Source organism: Ciconia boyciana, chromosome 2 (genome assembly GCF_034638445.1).
Source record: "Ciconia boyciana chromosome 2, ASM3463844v1, whole genome shotgun sequence".
Taxonomy (NCBI): domain Eukaryota; kingdom Metazoa; phylum Chordata; class Aves; order Ciconiiformes; family Ciconiidae; genus Ciconia; species Ciconia boyciana.
This window is the reverse complement of record NC_132935.1, coordinates 115,050,326-115,069,358: the sequence shown is the minus strand read 5'-3', so window position 1 is coordinate 115,069,358 and position 19,033 is coordinate 115,050,326. Positions and strand designations below refer to the sequence as shown.

At 35.8% G+C, this 19,033-nt stretch overlaps 1 protein-coding gene across 1 annotated transcript in view; it reads left to right on the top strand.

The window, feature by feature from the left end:
• DPY19L1 (dpy-19 like C-mannosyltransferase 1) overlaps positions 1–18,812 on the top strand; it is a 50,769-nt gene extending 31,957 nt beyond the window's left edge. Inside the window, exons 14-23 of the mRNA XM_072853653.1 lie at positions 1,291–1,371; positions 2,129–2,230; positions 2,986–3,057; positions 4,475–4,524; positions 5,585–5,609; positions 6,744–6,863; positions 13,250–13,424; positions 14,249–14,348; positions 15,738–15,863; positions 16,910–18,812. Coding sequence (XP_072709754.1) covers positions 1,291–1,371; positions 2,129–2,230; positions 2,986–3,057; positions 4,475–4,524; positions 5,585–5,609; positions 6,744–6,863; positions 13,250–13,424; positions 14,249–14,348; positions 15,738–15,863; positions 16,910–17,066 — 1,008 coding nt within the window. The 3' untranslated portion in view covers positions 17,067–18,812. The remainder of the gene's footprint in view (positions 1–1,290; positions 1,372–2,128; positions 2,231–2,985; positions 3,058–4,474; positions 4,525–5,584; positions 5,610–6,743; positions 6,864–13,249; positions 13,425–14,248; positions 14,349–15,737; positions 15,864–16,909) is intronic.
• Positions 18,813–19,033: the final 221 nt, after the last annotated feature.

The window sequence follows — 19,033 nt, the reverse complement described above, 5'->3', positions numbered from 1 at the left end:
TGATCCTAAATAAGTCCTTGCCATTCAGCAGAGAAATCTTGGTATTCTTATTAAAAGTTCTCTGAACACATCAATTCATTACTGAGCAGGCATCAAAAATGAAAATACCTAATGGAAGTCATGGAGAAGGAACTGCAGAGAAAGCAGAAATATTTTTTTTATTTTGTAAACTCATACTTAGCATCCTAAATATTGTATGCAGTCTCAGTCAACGTGTCTCTCTTTAAAAAAAAAGATAGAATGCCTTCCCCCAAAATGCACTACCATCAAATTTAAGTAGAGAGAATATGAAGATAATTATTATTGTAGAAATGCTAAATAGCTGAGATTTTAAGATAGGTTAGAATTCTACATCTTGTAAAATAAAGGTAAATATGACTAAGCCAGTGAATAGAAGTAGGATATAATTATAGTTTATTTAGTGCCCCTTATGCCAGCAGCAATAAGCTTATAAGAGAGAAGAAAGATACTGTGGAAGCAAAAAAAAAATAGAGGCATTCAGAAAAGGATTAAGTACCTCCTAGGTATTTAGGTTCATTTGCAGCCATTAAATGGGATAGTTGAATGCAACCTGTCATCACATAAAGCCCCTCGTTACATTAGGGTAAAGATCAGTTTGTATTTTGTTGTTACAGTCTCTCTGAAAGCGTCTGCTGCTGGTCCCAGATACAGGATACTAAGCCAGGTTGTCCTATTCAGTTGATCTGGTTTTATAAAGAATTAGATAGATTAAGCTAGATTGCCAAGAATTTAATCTTTCTGGTACAGGGATAAACATGATATGTAACTAAAAGTAGTAATTGTACATACTTTCTTTATATTTCCTTCAAGATCTAACTTGAGATTATCTTGAAAAGGTACTATAAATCAGCAAATTCCTCCAAAGATTTGAATTAGCAGAGTAGTACAACCTGATAATATGGAGAGCCTATTGGTGGGAAGTAATCACTACACATTGGTGTATGCAAACCAGATGGAACTGACAGTTAGGCTGCCCCTGTTTAAAGTTAACTTTGCTGCCTCCTCTGCTACAATGTTGTGTGCAGCCGTAATATAAATCAGTTGCACAAAATTATTTCAACTGTAATAGAAAATACAAAAAAACCTTAAAATACCCCAGTGTACTGAAATTTAAGAAGTGTAATTGGTTAGAAATTACTGTACTACTTAGTGATAACATAGGAGAGTTTGTAACTAGTAGCTAAATTTAATAAGCCTTTTAAAAAAGAAGAGGTTTCTTTAAAAGTTTGTTGAGACATGTTAATTTCATTCTGAATATATTTTTTTAAGGTCATTGAAGGATGTGCCTGGTTATTTGGGACAGTCACCTTGAAATACCTAACTTCTTTAGCGTTTGGAATAGCTGATGATGTAAGTTCTGAGTATCTGGTTGGTGTCTTTCAAAAATGTTTTAATTATTAATATTTTTATTTTGGCATCTTACTGATATGCTTTCCTGAAATTCCAAGATTTGTTTTGTAGAAATGGGAGAGGGATTGCATATTTGCTTTCTCATACATTATGTATTATCACTTTGAGGTGTTATTACTAAAGTTTGTGAAAAGACAAATGTTTTTACTGTTGAGTTAGTAAATGCTCTGTGTGTTTGTTTTTAAAAGTGGATTTATAGAACTTTGTTTATTTTTGATATCTTCTACCTACATCTTTATTTACTGAATTTCTTAGTTCACTTCCCTCTGAAGCTAATTTTTAAGACAGTTTTGAAATGCTTGTAACTAGGACTCCTCACTTTGCTTCAGCCCCTTTATTGTCAGATTCTACTGTTAAAAATCTATCTGCAGTTGTGCATCAAGGGGCAAACCATGGGAAGGTCATATCTTAACATATAAGTATGCAAAACTGTACTCTTGTTGAACCCAGTTGCAATGGTAACACCCTTTTTCTGCTGCTTTCTGCTTTTTATTTAACACAGTCCAATCTGTGTTACGCTCAAAGATGTCATTTAATATACCAGAAATAGATTTTTGGTGCTCTTATAACAATATTGTAAATCATATAAACTTCTGTTCTAATTAAAAATATTTCTCATATACATTTAAACTACTTTGTTGTGGAAAACAGGACAGTTTTTCCTTACTACAGCTTTTTTTTCTGTATATCCTACCAGGCTCATATAGGAAATATATTAAAATCTAAATTTATTGGCTACAAGGATTTTGATACATTAATGTATACCTGTGCTGCAGAGTTTGACTTCATGGAAAAAGAGGTAATCTGATGAAAATAGATGATTATGGAAGAGGGAACTTTTTTGTTTTATCTTAATTTATAACTTAAAACATCTGAGAGCCATAACCTCCTACTGCCATCACAAGTTTAAGTGTTTACTTGTGAAGTTAGAGACATTAATGAACTTAAGCTAAATTTAACTGGTTTTATTGCTTTTAAATGAACTAAAAAAACCCCAGTGTTTTGATTTTGGATCTAAGAAATGTGCTTGCTTGAATTAAAGAAGTGCTTGCTCAGGGATAAATGAAAGGTTACAGTTCTGCAAATTTAAGGTTTTATGTGGCTGTCAGTAACTCGTTTTCAGTATATGGCAAATGTACTGAGAGCAGCAAAGGTCTTGTGTGGTAGATTTAAGACTACAGAAGAGCATAGAAGCTTCTTAATGTGGTGTTAGACTTTTTTTAGTTCATCAGTATTTAGATAAGCATTTAGAACATTTATAGGTTACTCAACCCATAGTACTCAAATTCAGATGAGATACAATCTACTTTTAGTCTTTGGGTGGCTTGCCAAAGAACTGGGAATAATTTACTAATGACCCTAGTATTATGACCTCTAGTGTGATTGCTGGGTGGAGTTTAAATTTTAGTTTCTTTAAGCTTGCTTTGTTCTTGCTGAATGTTTAAATTTACATTTTACTCAAGGAAGAACTCTTCATATTGTTTTCTTTAAAATGACCATTGAAGTAATTATAGGTGAATGGAAAGCAATTAATGCAGTTTATTTCCATTGTAGACTCCAGTAAGATACACAAAGACTCTGCTATTACCAGTTGTTGTGGTGGTTTTTGGGGTAATCATCAAAAAGGTAAGTGATTGATTCAGTGAATCACCTTTACCTTGAATTTACTTTTTAGGCTTTTTGAAGGGATCACTATTTATTTTGAAATGGGAAGAAGTTAGTGTGGTGGGTTAACCTTGGCTGGCTGCCAGGTGCCTGCCAAGCCATGCTGTCATTCCCCATCCTCAGCAGGACGGGGGAAAAGAGTTGAAAAAGCTCATGGGTCAAGATAAGGATAGGGAGATCACTCACCAATTTACTGTCATGAGCAAAACAGACTTGAATTGGGGAAGATTAATTTAATTTATTGTCAATTAAAAATAGAGTAGGATTGTGAGAAACAAACAAAACTAAAAACACCTTCCCCTCATCCGCACCCCCTTATTTCCAGGCTCAGTGGGTCCCTCCCACAGGCTGCAGTTCTTTAAGAACTGCTCCGGCGTGTGTCCTTTCCACGGGGTACAGTCCTTCAGGAATTGATTGCTCCATCATGGGTCCCCCACAGGTCGCAACTTCTGACAGGAGCTTGCTTCTGTGTGGGCTCTTCATGGGTTGCAGTTTCCTTCAGGGCACGTCCACCTGCTCTGGCATGGGCTCCTCCACAGGCTGCAGGGTGGATATCTGCTCCACCATGGTCCTCCATGGGCTGTAGGGGGAAAACCTACATCACTACGGTCTTCTTCACAAGCTGCAGGGGAATCTCTGCTCTGGTGCCTGGAGCACCTCCTCCCCCTCGTTCACTGACCTTGGTGTCTGCAGGGTTGTTTCTCTCCCATTTTTCTCACTGCTGTCTCTTAAAGCTGCTGCACAGTGTTTTTTACCTTTTCTTAAACATGTTATCAACAGAGGCACCACCAGTGCCAGTGATGGGCTCAGCTTTGGCCTGTGGTAGATCTGTTTTGAAGCTGGCTGGAACTGGCTCTGTCTGACATGGGGGCAGCCTCTGGTCTCTTCTCACAGAAGCCACCCCGCAGCCCCCCTACTACCAAAACCTTGCCATGTAAACCCAATATAGTTAGATAAAATGCAGATTTTAAAAAATATTTGCTTAAAATTCTGTATTCTCTTTATACAGATTTTTTACAAAGGTCCAGTCCTGAGTCGGCGGTAAACTTGCTTTGATGTTAAGCGCCAAAACAATTTCTGTCACTTAGCTGATGAGTACTATAACCGAAGTTTATAACTGTTTTTGTAAATTTGATTGTGTATAATTTGTGTAAAAACAACTTACAGTTTACACAGGAACAGATGGGATAACTGCTAACTGCCTGGCTAATTAAACATCCTCAAAAAGAATTTTTAGCTAAAACATTGCATGTCTTTATCTTAGCATTATCTCAAAATGAGATTACCCAGGTGTAATTTAATTTAGCAAATGTTGAAAATGCTTTAGAATGCTTTTGAAAGTTTATTCATACTTTTTGTTGGCTCTTGTTTTCTTCAGGCAATTAAATATCTTAGGTGGACCTTATCTCAGGCAGGCCAATATGAAAGGTAAATATTGTCTTCTCTTTTAATGTAAAACTGAATTTTCTGCTGGAATTTTGTTTGATTTGCTATATGCTAAATAATTCAGAATTCTACATTATGTTGGCCCTTTTTGAAGGGTAAATTATGTATCGTTCAGTAACTGAATGGCTTGGAGGTACTATATGTGGTATTTTTATAGGATGTCTAAAACTAAGTTTAGCTGCTGAACTTAGTTTCAGACATCTTAACCCTCTTATCCCCAAATTTTCTATTTAATCACTTATTTTTCTGTTCTGTTCCTGAACCAATATTTATTTATGTGCCTGTTCGCTTTTCCCCTATAGATAGTGAATACAAATTCTTTCCTCCCCATTATTTTTTTCCAGGTTATAATGATACCTGAGTTTCATCTTTCAGAAGGGATCCCATCTGTATTAATTTTATTTTCTAAATTTCTGTAATACATACTCTACCTGTCACAGCCATTTGGCATCACTTGTTGATGCCGTGCTCAAGAGCAGTGAATTTGGCCAATTGAATGTTGTCATTTCCCTGACACATCTTTTTGCTTCCTGGTTTTTTTTTTTTAATTTATCACTAATCATTTCAGTGATCTCTGCTTTCCATAGTCTAATGGCCATTATCAAAATTTCAACAGATATGAGCAGGATTCAGCATCCTGTCTTCACAGATGTTTTTGGAGAACAAGTATACATGATTTTGACTCTTTTCACATTTGTATTTTTTTTTGAGTATCAGTGCTCTGCCTCTCTTACGTTACTGAAGTTTCATTCTCTAAATTAGCTGTTCTATATATGAAATAATTCATGGAAGTAATTAAAAACCTGCTGAAATTAATTTTCAGATTTCCAAATAGATACAGGGATTGAGGAGGATAGTTACTGATTTGTAATGTATTTCAAAGCTTGTTATAGAGGGGGGAAAAAAAAATATCTGTGCAGGTGCTGACTCATGCTTCCTGGATTTGTTCAGTTGTCTAGAGCCACTATAGATGACTTCAAAGTAAAACCAGTGCTGCTGTAGTACATAAACAAATAATGTGATTTTCTGGTTTTTTATTTAGAGAGGAACGTTTTAATCATGGTGAGGTAAGATTCTTTCTCTGCACAATTTTATTTGTGTGTTAATGTGAATACTCAATATTGAAATACAGGTTGCAATGGTCTGATATGTGGTTTATTTGAAGATAAGTATTTGCGTCTTTTATTCCCTCATCTTAAATTGGGTCCAGTACATCACCAGAATAACTCTGGGATGTTGAACAAAAAAAATATACTAGCTAATGGTGGGGTGGCAGTGCAAGAGAGGAGTCTTTTGGGCTTTTGCTGTAGCAGTACAGAAAGGCATTGAAATTATGCTGGACCTTCAATTTTCCCCATATAGACTGAGAAGGAGATTGGTTCCTTTACTGGGGTTTCACGTGACAGATAATGTTAAAATTATGATTTGAAATATGCCATCATAAAAATAATTCTACACATGGTTCTTTGAATAAAATTATGCAAAAAAAATATTGAATGGCAGCTTTCTTATGTGGTTTCTTTATTTGCAGTTGAGTTACAAGGACAGTGCAAAACTTTCTTAACAGCAGTTTATTTGTGGTTTGTGCTGTGAGAGAAATCTCATGCCATTCAAAATACGATAATCAATCGGTTAGATAAAAGCACTGATTGCAAAAATGCCTCTATGATTTACCACAGCACTTCCACAAGTAATATAGGTTCAATGTTAGGAGTGGTAAGTGACATCTCTGATGTTTTTTAGCCTGTTTTGAGAATACTAAAGCAAGCTGCCTGTGGTTGTGTGAGTATCAAGGATGATTTTATTTGCTTCTTTAATGTCATACTTAGGTATTTTAGGTATTAAATAGCAAGGTCTCTTCACTTCTATAAAGAGGTTATACAAGAAATTTTACATATGTTATTGTGTATTTACCTTTCAGGATCTTTTGCATAGCTAGCCATTTCTCCAACTCCTTTTGGTTGTATTGTTAATGTTTATCCTTCCTGTTGTTCCATACCGTAGCATACTACATACACTTTAGAAAAAAAGATAACAGAAAGTCCTTATCACTGTCTGAAATGTGAAGGTCTTTACTTTGACTTGGACTCTTTTTCAGACAAGGTCGTCACTTAAGCTATACTGAAAATGAAGTTGTATGTTAAAGACAGAAATGAAAAGTATGCAAATATTATGCTTCTGTGTGGTATTTTTTTTTTCAGCTGGTATACCATGCATTGCAGCTGTTGGCGTACAGTGTCCTAGCGATTTTAATCATGAGACTAAAATTGTTTTTGACACCACATCTATGTGTTATGGCTTCCTTGGTGTGTTCAAAACAGGTAAGGTCTCTTTTTAATCCTGTAGCTATCTCGGTACTTATAGTATTACCCAGATATTTGTCCAAAAGCAGATTTCTCTGTGTGTAATTGCTGAATCTGAGTGTACCAGTTAAAAATAAACCAGATTATATTGCCTGTCAAAAAATATGGTTACATGAGTTCCATTCTCCCCTCTCCCCAAATAAAGCAAATGTCTTGTTTTATGCAACTTGTCCAGTTGCGTTATTTTATGAGTTAATATGCTGTGTATTGAGCTTGAGCACAGGGAGACATACACTGGATTTTACTGTATTTACACATTTCTATGCCATTGCAAGTTTTTTATTGCCTATTAATTTTATCCAAACAGTGTTTTACTTTGTTTACACTGTGTTTTCACAGCTCTTTAGAGCTTATTGCCTTGCATATTTTTTGTGTATTAATTCTTTCCAGAAGTCTAGTTTTGAAGTCTTGCATGTTGAAAACATTTGCAGCCTTAAAAATCAAAAGTCATACGCCTAACTCAGATTTAATTTTCCTAGCTTGAAATAATCCATAACATAAAATGTTACTATATTTTCTCCAGATATAAAAGATCTTAGAATTGGGTTTCCATGTTTCAGTATCTGTGTTTTTGAGAAGTGAACTTGATTGAATCTGTATCTAAATAGCTGTTTTAGAAGCTTTGCAATTGCAGCAAAAGTGGGGTAAGCAGTCCTTTGTCTGGGAAACAGACAGGGGAGGTAGATTGAAAACTAGCTGAACGGCTGGGCCCAGAGAGGGACGATCAGTGGTACAAAGTCTGATTGAAGGCCAGTAACTAGCAATGTGCCCCAGGAGTCAATACTAGGTCCAGGCCTGTTCAACATCTTTGTTAATGGTCTGGATGATGGGGCAGAGTTTGCTGATGCTACAAAACTGGGAGGAGTGGCTTGTACACCAGATAGGTGTGCTGCCATCCAGAGGGACCTCAACAGGCTGTAGAAGTGGGCTGACAGGAACCTCATGCAGTTCAACAAAGGGAAGTGCCAAAGTCCTGCATCTGGGGAGGAACAATCGCAGGCACCAGTACATGCTGGGGGCTGCCCAGCTGGAAAGCTGCTTTGAGAAAAGGACTGTGAGTTCTGGTGGACACCAAGTTGAACATGAGCCAGCAATGTACCCTTGCTGCAAAGAAGGCCAACGGTATCCTGGGCTGCGTTAGGAGGAGTGTTGCCAGCAGGTTCAGGGTGGTGATCCTTCCCCTCTATTCAGCACTGGTGAGGCCACAACTGGAGTGCTGGGTCCAGTTCTGGGCTAACCAGTACGAGAGAAGCATGGACATACTGGAGAAAGTCCAGCAAAAGGCTACAAGAGTGATTAAGGTACTGGAGCATCTCTCCCACGAGGAAAGGCTGAGAGAGCTGGGACTGTGCAGTCTGGAGAAGAGAAGGCTCAGGGGAATCTTATAAATGTGTACAAATACCCGAAGGGAGGGTGTAAAGAGGACAGAGGCAGGCTCTTTTCAGTGGTGCCCACTGACAGGACCAGAGGCGGTGGGCACACACTGAAACACAAGAGGTTCCCTCTGACCATCAGGAAACACTTTTTCACTGTGAGTGTGACCAAGCGCTGGCACAGGTTGCCCAGGGAGGTTGTGGAGTCTCCATCCTTGGAGATATTCAAAAGCCATCTGGACACGGTCCTAGGCAATCCTGGGTCTAAGTGGCCCTGCTTGAGCAGGGGGGCTAGACCGGACAACCTTCAGAGGTCCCTTCCAACCTCAACCATACTGTGATTTTGTAGAAAGTGTCATTTACATCACAGAAAGTAAGTATCCCACATTGATACAGTGAAAGATTATGATTAATAGTGAGCTGGGCTTACTAACAAGAAAACAAATTGGGAAGATTAGATGGGGAACTTGTGAAAATGTCTATATGGAGAACACCAGTATGAGGATGAGTGGGAGAAAGAATCCAGTGCTAAGAACCGTTGCAGACATAACACAGAAGAAGGAAAAGAGAAAAATGTTTGACAGAGTGGGGAAACTAGCAATGACTGGGGAAGAAAATTAGGATTTTAATAAGAAACCTGAGTCATTAGGTTTGCTGGTTTTGAAAATTGAAGAAATACAAGAATAACAGAACAAGTTCAGTTGTACTCAAAATGTGGTGTGCCAGAACTGGTGGTGTATGTACAACCTTTTTCTGGCTGCCTTGTGTATATGCAGTATGATACAGACTATAATGCTGGATACACATTGTTTTTCCCACAATATCTGTGGTTGGAACCTTTCCTAAAGGTGAATTAGGGTTGTATGGTGAAGGCAATTACTGTCTGTGGAACATCTGATATCTGTGTCATACAACTGGAAGATGAGTGAATGAGACAAAATTATGCAAAGAGGAGAAAGCTGTCCCATGTTAAGGCAGCCGAACAAATGATTGTTTCCCAGAAAACTGGATTGCTTCCCTGAATGTTCTTTTAGTGAAGGACAGTTCTTGATAATGCTAGACAGGCTACACTGTATGAATCTGCTTAAATGTCATCCTCTTCACTTCCTTGATCCCTGTTTTGTTACTTGGCATGGGTAAAAGTGCTGTTTGCCAACATAAAATGAATCTGTACAGTGAATATATAAAATGCTAAAAATGTGTCAAAAACTTTAAAAAGTAACTTTATTTAGCCACCTTGTAACTGAGTGTTGGAACTTAAATTTACTTTTCCTCTACACTCTTGCTATTCTGTAAGGTTCACAGGTGTTCTTATGGCATTTCCCAGCTCTTAGTTGCTCTTGAAGTATTGGTGTCCTCTTGGGTGGTCTGGATGTTTAAGTAATAGCATTTACAATGCGGTTAAATTTTTCAAAATCAACTCTCACGAGGTGTTTCTGAGTAATTTGAAATGAAGTTGCTTTTCAAAAGACAGAAGAGCAAAAAGAAAAAAGTCTATTTTCTTCTAACATACAATTTCTAGATAATGATTACAATATAAATTAATTCTGTCCAAAGTTAATTTGTGCTTGTTTTAACTGTTTTAACTGTGCGTTCCTAGGAGAAAATTGATGGGCTTTTCTACCCTGTCATTATTGAAAAATTTTTATAGAATTTTCTAGTAAAGTTTAGAACTAAAATTATTTCTATGTTTTGTGCCACAGGAAAAGGCCTCTCAGCCTTCTGAGAATTGAAAAACAATAAAATCTGACCTGCTTTTTTTTTTTTTTCTCTATATGGAGAGAAATAATCTCTGAAAGACAGGAAGAAGTACCTTGCAACTGGTAATGACTGAAAGATGAGCTGCTAGGAATGGTTTCTATTAATATGTAGCCTCATTTGCTTTTTTCCATATAGTAAGTTAGCTGCTACGTGGCAAATTAGTAAAAGCTTTCAGCTGGTGATCATTTTATTTCTTTTTTAAAGCACCTGAGTAATGGCACTACAGTAATTCATCCTGGATCATTGTGTTTTTTGTTTTAGTACTGCAACTAAGGTCATCAGGCCAGTTAATGAAAACTGGTGCTTTTGGTAATCATTGAGTTTTGGATCTTAGAGGATGCCACATGCTACCACTGTGCAAATACTGGAAGAAGGACAGGTTCAGAGTATCTTATTAATATTTTCTTTTCTTCTGTTTCCAACTGCATTTTGGCCCTTTGGTTGTTCTGCTGTTTCCTATGGTTGTAGAGTGAGAGTAAGCTTCTCAGGAAGCTACAAATGTAGATGGTAACCTATTCTGGGAGCTGCCCCTGTTGGACCAGGTGGCTCAGGTCCAGTGACTTTTTTGTCCTGCTTTGCAGCATCATGGAGGCATAGTTGGCTTGAAAGAAATAGGTCTTGAATGCTAGGGAAGGTAAGGCTTTAGATTACTGCAGTTTGGACAGTTGTTCCGTGCAGAAGATGATAAATGGCCAGCTGCCCCATATAACAAGGCCTGTGATTATCCTGGCCCTGGCTTGGGCCTTAGGAGAAGTACGTACCTGTGTTCAAGAGTACCCAACTTTAGGTGAACAATGTAAGTAAAAATAAAAAATAATTCCTCTGTTTTGCTATCAGCAAAGGTTCTTTCACCTGTTCAGCATGTTCCCTAGGTTGGTGCTGATTGATACCTGTAAAAGACAAGCCAGATTCTTTCTGATCTGTCTGATGTACACTTTCTTTAGTAGGGAGCTGCTGGTAATCTTCCAGGTAATACATGACTGGCTTCAGCCTGAGAGAGAAACACTGGCTGTAAAGCTGTTGAGCTGCTATCGATCAGACCACTTCTAAGACAGCTCTGACTTAAGCAAGCAAAGGGATGAGAAAACTAGTTATTTTTTTGTAGGCTCAGGAAAATATCAGGTGGTTTTTAGTGAGTTTTTTCTGTCCTACTGGCTGCAGAGCAGAAACACTAGTTTGAGGTTGAAAAATCTGACCGTATGTGCAATATTGATTCAGAAGAATTGCTGTGATGGAGATGAGCAGGGGAAGATTGGACTTGTGACCAAACGATTGATTAACACCTGGTACACTTATCATTATGTAAAGTTTTAGATGTTTGCATAAAGGGTAGGTTGATGAGCAGCAACTTGTCTTTACAGATGCAAGAAAAATTTAAGCAAATTTAGCATATGTAATTATCTCATCCTAATGGAGGTCAGTGCTATCCTTTCCTCTAGCAGACCATTGAAGTTTACCTGCAGGGGTATGTTAGTATCATTAATTTATTTTGAGGCTATAGATAGATAACATGTTAATCAGCTGCCTTTCAAAATATATCCTTTTATTTGTGAACAGTCAGCCTGAGATGGACATTTGTAACACAAACCTATAACAAACAAACAGGCAAAAGACATACTAGAATTATTCTGCACATGGGAAAGGAATTTTGTTGTTGTGTTCTTTCAGACCGTTGCATGAATCTGTGTACTTTCCATTACCTCCGTGTTGCAGCTTGTGGCACCTGATGGACAATAAAAATGATAACTGTTTACATCCACACATTTCCTCTTTCTGTTAGGAGAAATTATACTATCCTGAGTGGAAACTTTGAAAGCAAAGAAAAATAGCTGGAGAAAGACTTAATATATTCATTTGACAAAAACAATAAAAAACCTTGACTCAGTATAAAAACTACAAGGAACAGCATCCCATAAAAGAAATGCTTCTTTTGCATCGCATATATGTTCAACCATTCTAGGCTCTTTATGTAAACAAAATAGTGGTAAGTTTAGATACTTCGAACATGAATGAGGTTTTATAAAAGTATGATAGGAATGCAATTTTCTTTGATTTGAAAAGCCATGGAACTCAATAAAGAATTCCAAAGTTCTAACATGTTCTTGAAGTGAGATTTTTGCGACTGTTGGTAAAAAGGTTTGCTCATGTAGAGCAGCGTACAAATGAATTAATTTCCCTTCATCCTTCCAGACCTGCACAGTGGTCAGGCATATTTGGTATATTAAGTTTCCCTGGATAGTATTGCTGTTCTTGCTAGAGTGTTTAGCAAGTCCTTGAGGATGAGAGTAGAGTACACTGTTACTTTGGAGAGGTGGCCTGAGAGTTTTAATAATCTAAAGTAGTTTACGGTTAGTTTATAACAAAGATAACATACACTACTTAATTGGTGTAGTCAGCCTAATGGGAGATTTTACTGTGAAACTTTATTTTATAATTTCATGCTTTAATTAAAAAAATTGATAAAGGTACTCTGAATGAAATGTATTTATTTAGTGCAGGTTTGATATTTTTTAAAATGTGAAGCCTTACTTCTAATTAACAATAGCTTTAAAAAAAAAAGTAATTCATACTTTGTCTTACTTAAGGTTTAGGTCAGATGTGGATGAGAAGGTGTTCTTGATTGAACTAAACTTGAACATAGCAAATTTGGTACTTCTTTCTTCTTAACTTCCCCATTTCAGATATTTATGAGTATTTGCTTAGAGCCTCCAGCAAGCAATCTTTAGGAAAAAATGCGAGGGCCATCTTTTTCCGTTCAAGAAAGGGAAGAGTAGGATATAAAGCAACATTAACCTTCTATCCCCAAAGTCTGCTTTTCTGATATGTTTTTGGAAGTTTGCAGTATAATCTGTAATCCATAGAGATCCACAGCTAGAAATTCTTGATGTAAATAGGAGATAAAATACTGAAAAAGTGCAGTTAGCATTATTGAGACATGTTTACTTGCAGAATTTGACATTTGAACTACAACTTTAAAAGCTGCATTAATGTCAACATTTTTTTTTTTAAATAGAATTACAAATAAATGCCCTACAGTCAGTAAACATGAGTACTTCTTAAGAGGTCTCACTGAAGTTTAGTGGAGAAGCAATAGCAGAGATGTTTCATGTTGTAACATATGTTAAGTTCCTTAGAGAAATAAAAATGATTTGTGCTGCATACAACTGTACAGAATTGTTGCCTAGAAATTAATTGATTCTTGCATTTCAGTTGTTTGGATGGCTCTTCTGTAAAATCCAGCCCAAAACATTGGTCTTTGCTATTTTAGCATTGATGGCAATAGAGGGATCAGCAAACCTTCAAACTCAGTGGAACATCATGGGAGAATTTAGCAATTTGCCACAGGAGGAACTTTTAGAGTGGATAAAAGTCAATACCAGACAAGGTAAACTATTTCATAATGTATGATGTTCCCCATTTACTGTGAGATGTAACTACAGAACTCGGTATGAATGACTGCAGAGGTATTGCTACTATCTGTGGCTTTGCCGTGGGACTGTTCTACAGCCATGGTTTAGTCACGTATGCTTGTCCATATAGAAGCTGTCTCAAATGAAACAAATGCCGAAAGCTTCTGTTACTAGACTCCAGGCTACTAGTCTGGAGGTTCTAGCCACTGGTGTAGTATTTCTACAAGAAAAGGGTTTTTGCAAAGTTCGGTTAAACACGTTTTTGCTTACATGGCATTGTTCCTGTATGTGGGTCCATGATAACCATTTTGCTAGAAGAGAATTCAAAGTGGATGTGTTGTGGTTGCTCCTGTCCTTTTATTAAAGTGAGTAAAAGTGTCGGAAAACTAGCTGTAAACAAAGTAGTTACCTTTTTTTTAGCAGGAAAATACTTTCAAGCTGAAGTGGACTGAGATTTTATTGCTCATTTAACAATGGTGTAAGAAGTGACAAAAAGTGGTCATAATGAATAAGTTATTCTACCCATTCAAGAAAAAATAAGATGTATTAAATTTCTGTTCTTAGATGTTTAGTTATCTAATGACTTATATTGAGTTCAAGATTTTAAAAAAAAAAAAAATGAAGTGTGATTTTGTGTATCTCCAGTTGGTGCGAGGTAAGGCCTTTTCAAAATTAGTACCTTTCCCTCTTTACATCTTATGTTCTTTTACAATATTACTGTTTAGATATCTGAAGATTGTTTCTCTGCTTTTACTGCTTGATTCTTTATTTCAAACGTGCCTTTTATTCTGTATTTCAGATGCAGTTTTTGCAGGAGCAATGCCTACAATGGCAAGTGTTAAATTGTCTACACTTCGTCCTATTGTAAATCATCCTCACTACGAAGATGCAGGATTAAGGTAAATTTTGAAGTTGAGGATTTATTTTTATTTGCTATTAATTCTCTTAATGTTGGTAATATACAATAGGAGTGGCATCCCGTTATATTGTCAAATTTGTTAAAACCCCATAGAACTTGATTTGTTATTTTCATCAGATTGAAAACACCTGCAGTATTTCTTCAGGATTTGTGTTCATCAGAAAGGATATACTGTAAGATAGAGATGGCTTCAAACTTCTATACAAAAAAAAAAAAAAGCAGAATATAATTATAGAATTGGAATTAATGTGTACTATTATATTGTTTCTTCATCCTGGTTTCTCCTGACACTGTATACAGACTTGATTTTTTTCTCAAGATATCCAGTTTAGTTATTCCTATTAGCTTTCTGTGATTGGTTGTAATTTTTTTCATGATAATATATCTAATTATTGAAATACTAAGACTAGTTCAAACTGAAATTTTGTAATGGAATTACTGAGTTTTGTACTTCCTTATTTTCAAAACCAGGAAATTTTTCTAAATTGAAATTGATTTATCCGATAAGGTAATGAATTTATTTTTTTAATTTTAATATTGTAGCATCATTTTTTGGTAATTTGGTAAAACTGGTTAAAAAAAAAACACAACAAGAAAACAACAAGATAGAGAGGGATAAAGGAGAGGATTCATTTTACATGCCTTATGTCCTTAGTTCTGTGTCTGGCATTAACTGGCTATAACTTTTGGTCAGCGCTGAATTGATCAGACAGTTGAACTAGATTATCACTGTAGGCCCCTTCCAACTGAAATATCCTATCCTATCTACAAAAATATAGGACAGGGCATGTTGGGGGAAAATAAGCTAGAGATAATACAGTATTAGAAAATGAACAGGAGTTAACAATGTCATGCTTTGCACAATCAAAGGAGGATATTACTGGGTAATATAAACAGGATCATGGTTTACAAGTGATGATTTTGCTTGATTCAGCATAGGCACATATCAGGTCTTGCACTCTGCATTTAAAAAAGTCCAAACAAGGGCAATGAGTATGACCTTGTGCGGAGAGACTGGGCAGATGATTTCTTCTGATCACCTCCAGTCCAAGCAAGGTCGTTTCTAGCATTGAATATTATATGGTGAATGCATTGCTTTGACATCTTTACGTTTTCTGTTCACAGTAACCATGGATCTTGTTATAAAGTTGTCTCCTGCTACAGAAAAATCAAAGGGCTGTATACATTGTTCTTGGAATCATTGTATTTGTGAAGAAACAATCGCCTTAAAGCAAATGGCACTATTAACTTAAACTTTGTTTTAGCCTAGTTGTCTTGTGAAATAAAAAGCCTTCCTGTCCAATCTAAAGTTAAAGATTACATTTTCATGCTATGTTGCTAGCTAACTTTTATATTTCTCTTTTTGAAGGGCCAGAACTAAAGTAGTGTATTCCATGTACAGTCGAAAACCTGCAAAAGAAGTAAAAAGAGAATTGATAAAACTAGGAGTGAATTACTATATCCTGGAAGAATCATTGTGTGTAAGCAGAAAAAAGTGAGTAATCTCTCTGTTTCTCGCAAGAATGATATGCTGCTCAAATATGTAGTTTAAGATTCATATCAAGCAGTAGTTTTGAAATGTTGATCTGTGATTTAGTAAAAGTGTCCGAAATACATTTTTGTCCAGTGTCTCCAGATTTTAATAAGTATAACTTTACCCACATTAGCAACCTTGTGGTCTTTTTGCGCACCTGAAAAGCTGTGTTGCATGTATTTTTAAACTTCACTGTAAAATACAGAAGAGATTCACAAAGGAAACAAGTCATTATTCTGTGATGGCAAGAACAGATGTCTGTGTATAATGAAAGCCTAGTATGAATAAAAGGTGCATAGTAAAAGATAGTTTGAGCACCAAAATATTATGACCATTGCTGGTCACTGAAAATTTTGTCACATTTAAGCTATCCTTAAGAAAAATATATGTGCCCCCCCCCCCCCTTCTCTTTTTGGCCTTTAGAACATGATTAGTTTGGATGTTTTATTTTCTTTTCTTTGCATTTAGAATAAAATTAATCTGTTCTATTTCTTTGCTATTATCTTCGACAAATTAGGAAATTCTCAGTAATTCTAACTGTGAAAGATAACTATACAGGGAATTGACGTTGGTTATGTGCCTTAATAAAAAAAGCAAGGCGTTACTACTTTTTTTTTTTTTGAAGGTGTTTTATTTCCTGAGTTTCCTTTAGAAATGTTAGGAATGTGAACATCACCCTCCATTTTATAGGAAGTTTTAAGGGTCCCTGGTAATGTATATTGTATAATTTGAGTTTTTATATGCTTCCTCCTCCAAATTAATTCTTATTAATTATGTAACCACAAAAGCAGACAAATTTTAGACATTCTCAATACTATTTTTAAAATTACTACTATATTTATTGATTTTGTAATCTGATAAGAATTTCTAGTATAAAGACAAACTTTAAAAAAATACAGGTGGCACAATGAACTACTCATAGGGGGGTTATAAAACTGAGTTCAGCAAACTGTATGTTTTTTGATTGCATTTCTTAATTTCTCTTTTCATATTCATATGTTTTCTAGGCCTGGTTGCAGTATGCCTGAAATTTGGGATGTTGAAGATCCTGCTAATAGCGGCAAAATTCCTTTATGTACCCTTATGAGCAAGGATTCCAGGCCATATTTCATCACAGTATTCGAAAATAGCAATTACAGAGTCTTGAAGATTCCAAAGGAATAACATTTCAATGCAAAGAACCACCAGTCTTTCAACTTTTTAAACTAGTAACTATAAGAATTCTAAATCAGAAATATCTTTTCTACTAGACTTAAAATGGAAAAATGTGTATTTTATTTTTTACCATTTTAAGTGAATTCTGATTATAGAAATATCTTAAACCTAACAGTTTGGATTTCTATTTCAGGGTCAGTCCCTTGAGATTTGCTATGCAAATGATTATATGTTTGCACATTTTATTTAACAGTGATCCAAAAAGTTAAAAGTAGCTATGGAAAGTAACTCCATTCTCAAAACCAATGATATATTGTGAAATGGGACTGTCAGAATGTCTTAGCAAAGCAAGTTTGTTTAAAGCTTTGGTGCTAGCAGCTAGGAACAAAGGAATGGTGCATAGCATCTGGCATGTCACTTTCATTACCCATCTCCCTTCTGGACAAGGTGATACTAGAAATTCTCTTAAAAGTCACGTAGTTTCACTAGTCAAGTCAGAGAGAAATAAATTTTTTCTTTGAGATGATTAAGAACATTCATCATTTTGGATCACTTAACACATGCTTCTAAGCTTGCTTTTGAAATGGAAAAGTTTGTAGGCAGACTTGAAACTTCATGATTTAGGTGCATGTTCTTGAATCTTACTGATATTAAAAAAGAAGACTAATAAGGGTAATATTTGCAGTGAGCAATAGTTTAGCTTCTCCGTGTCCAAGAATTTTTAGCATTCTTATGCATTCAGAATAAGCTGGCATAATGTACATGAAAGTTTTAAGGGAAGATGCTTTATTCAGGAAGAATCTGTCATAGCCTTAGAAAGATACTAAAATAAATCCTTCACTGCCTTAACTAGACCTTCAGCGCCTAACTTGATAAGAAATTACTTTCAAAATGTATGCCCTATTTTCTTTCCCCATGTATTAGATCCTGCCTGGATTTTATCATCAGCATTAAAGAAAAATGAAATTTAACTCAATTGTGATATGGGTGTAGTCAGTTGTGTGGATATAATTGCTCCAAAAATATTAGTCTGGTTCTGCAGTTTTTCTGTCATCTCGGTGTCACACCAGCGTTATCGGTTATAAAGAATTTCGAGAATTCACTTTCCAGGATACCCAGTGCAAGGACACCCTTTAGTTGTTTAACTGACTTGATAGAATTTTTGTATGTTTATTGCCATTGGGAAGTATCACAGTAATTCTGATTCTACAGTATAAGACTTCTAAAGTCTAATGTTTCTCTGTATATCATTCATGTTTTGGTTTTGTTTTGGCTTGGTTTTTTTGCTCAGACATCAGTCTATTGATATGACTGGTCTTTTTAGCCCTAATAGCATCTAGCAATATTAGATGCTATAGGAATAGCATCCGTCATGCCTATAACAGTATCAATTAAATGGGAATCTATGATAAAGTAGTAGTGTAACAACTGATCAGTATTCTAAGACTTCTTATTTTTTTAAAATCTGTTTTATTGAGAGGGTGAGGGAGAATGGCTGAAAATGCATTAGCTTTTTAACTTTTACAGAATAGATTTTGGAAAAATTTCTATAAGGAAACTATCACAAAAAGGGCTTTTGGGAAGTCACTTTTTAAAATGTTAATTGAATTCAAGGAAGCAGGAAAAAAAATCTTTATATAAACATTGTGACTAGTGTTACAGCACAAAAAGGTACTGTATTTTTATGAAGTTTATGCCAACTGTTGACATGTACTTATGTGGTTAAATAAAAAATAAAAAGATGGAAATTGTTCTCATGTTTCTGATGGATGTTACATTTCTGCTTTTACGTCTATTAAACTGAAGTTTAATACAGTTGCCACAGCAGAGATGATTGAAGCTGAACCCTCAAATAAATGCAAGGAAGTGCTTCAGATAATTAAACCAAACTCACACACCTCTTTCCGGCCTCCTTTTTATTTGGAATATCAGTGCAGGGATATGTCAAAAGACAGTGAGAAAATGTCAAATACCTA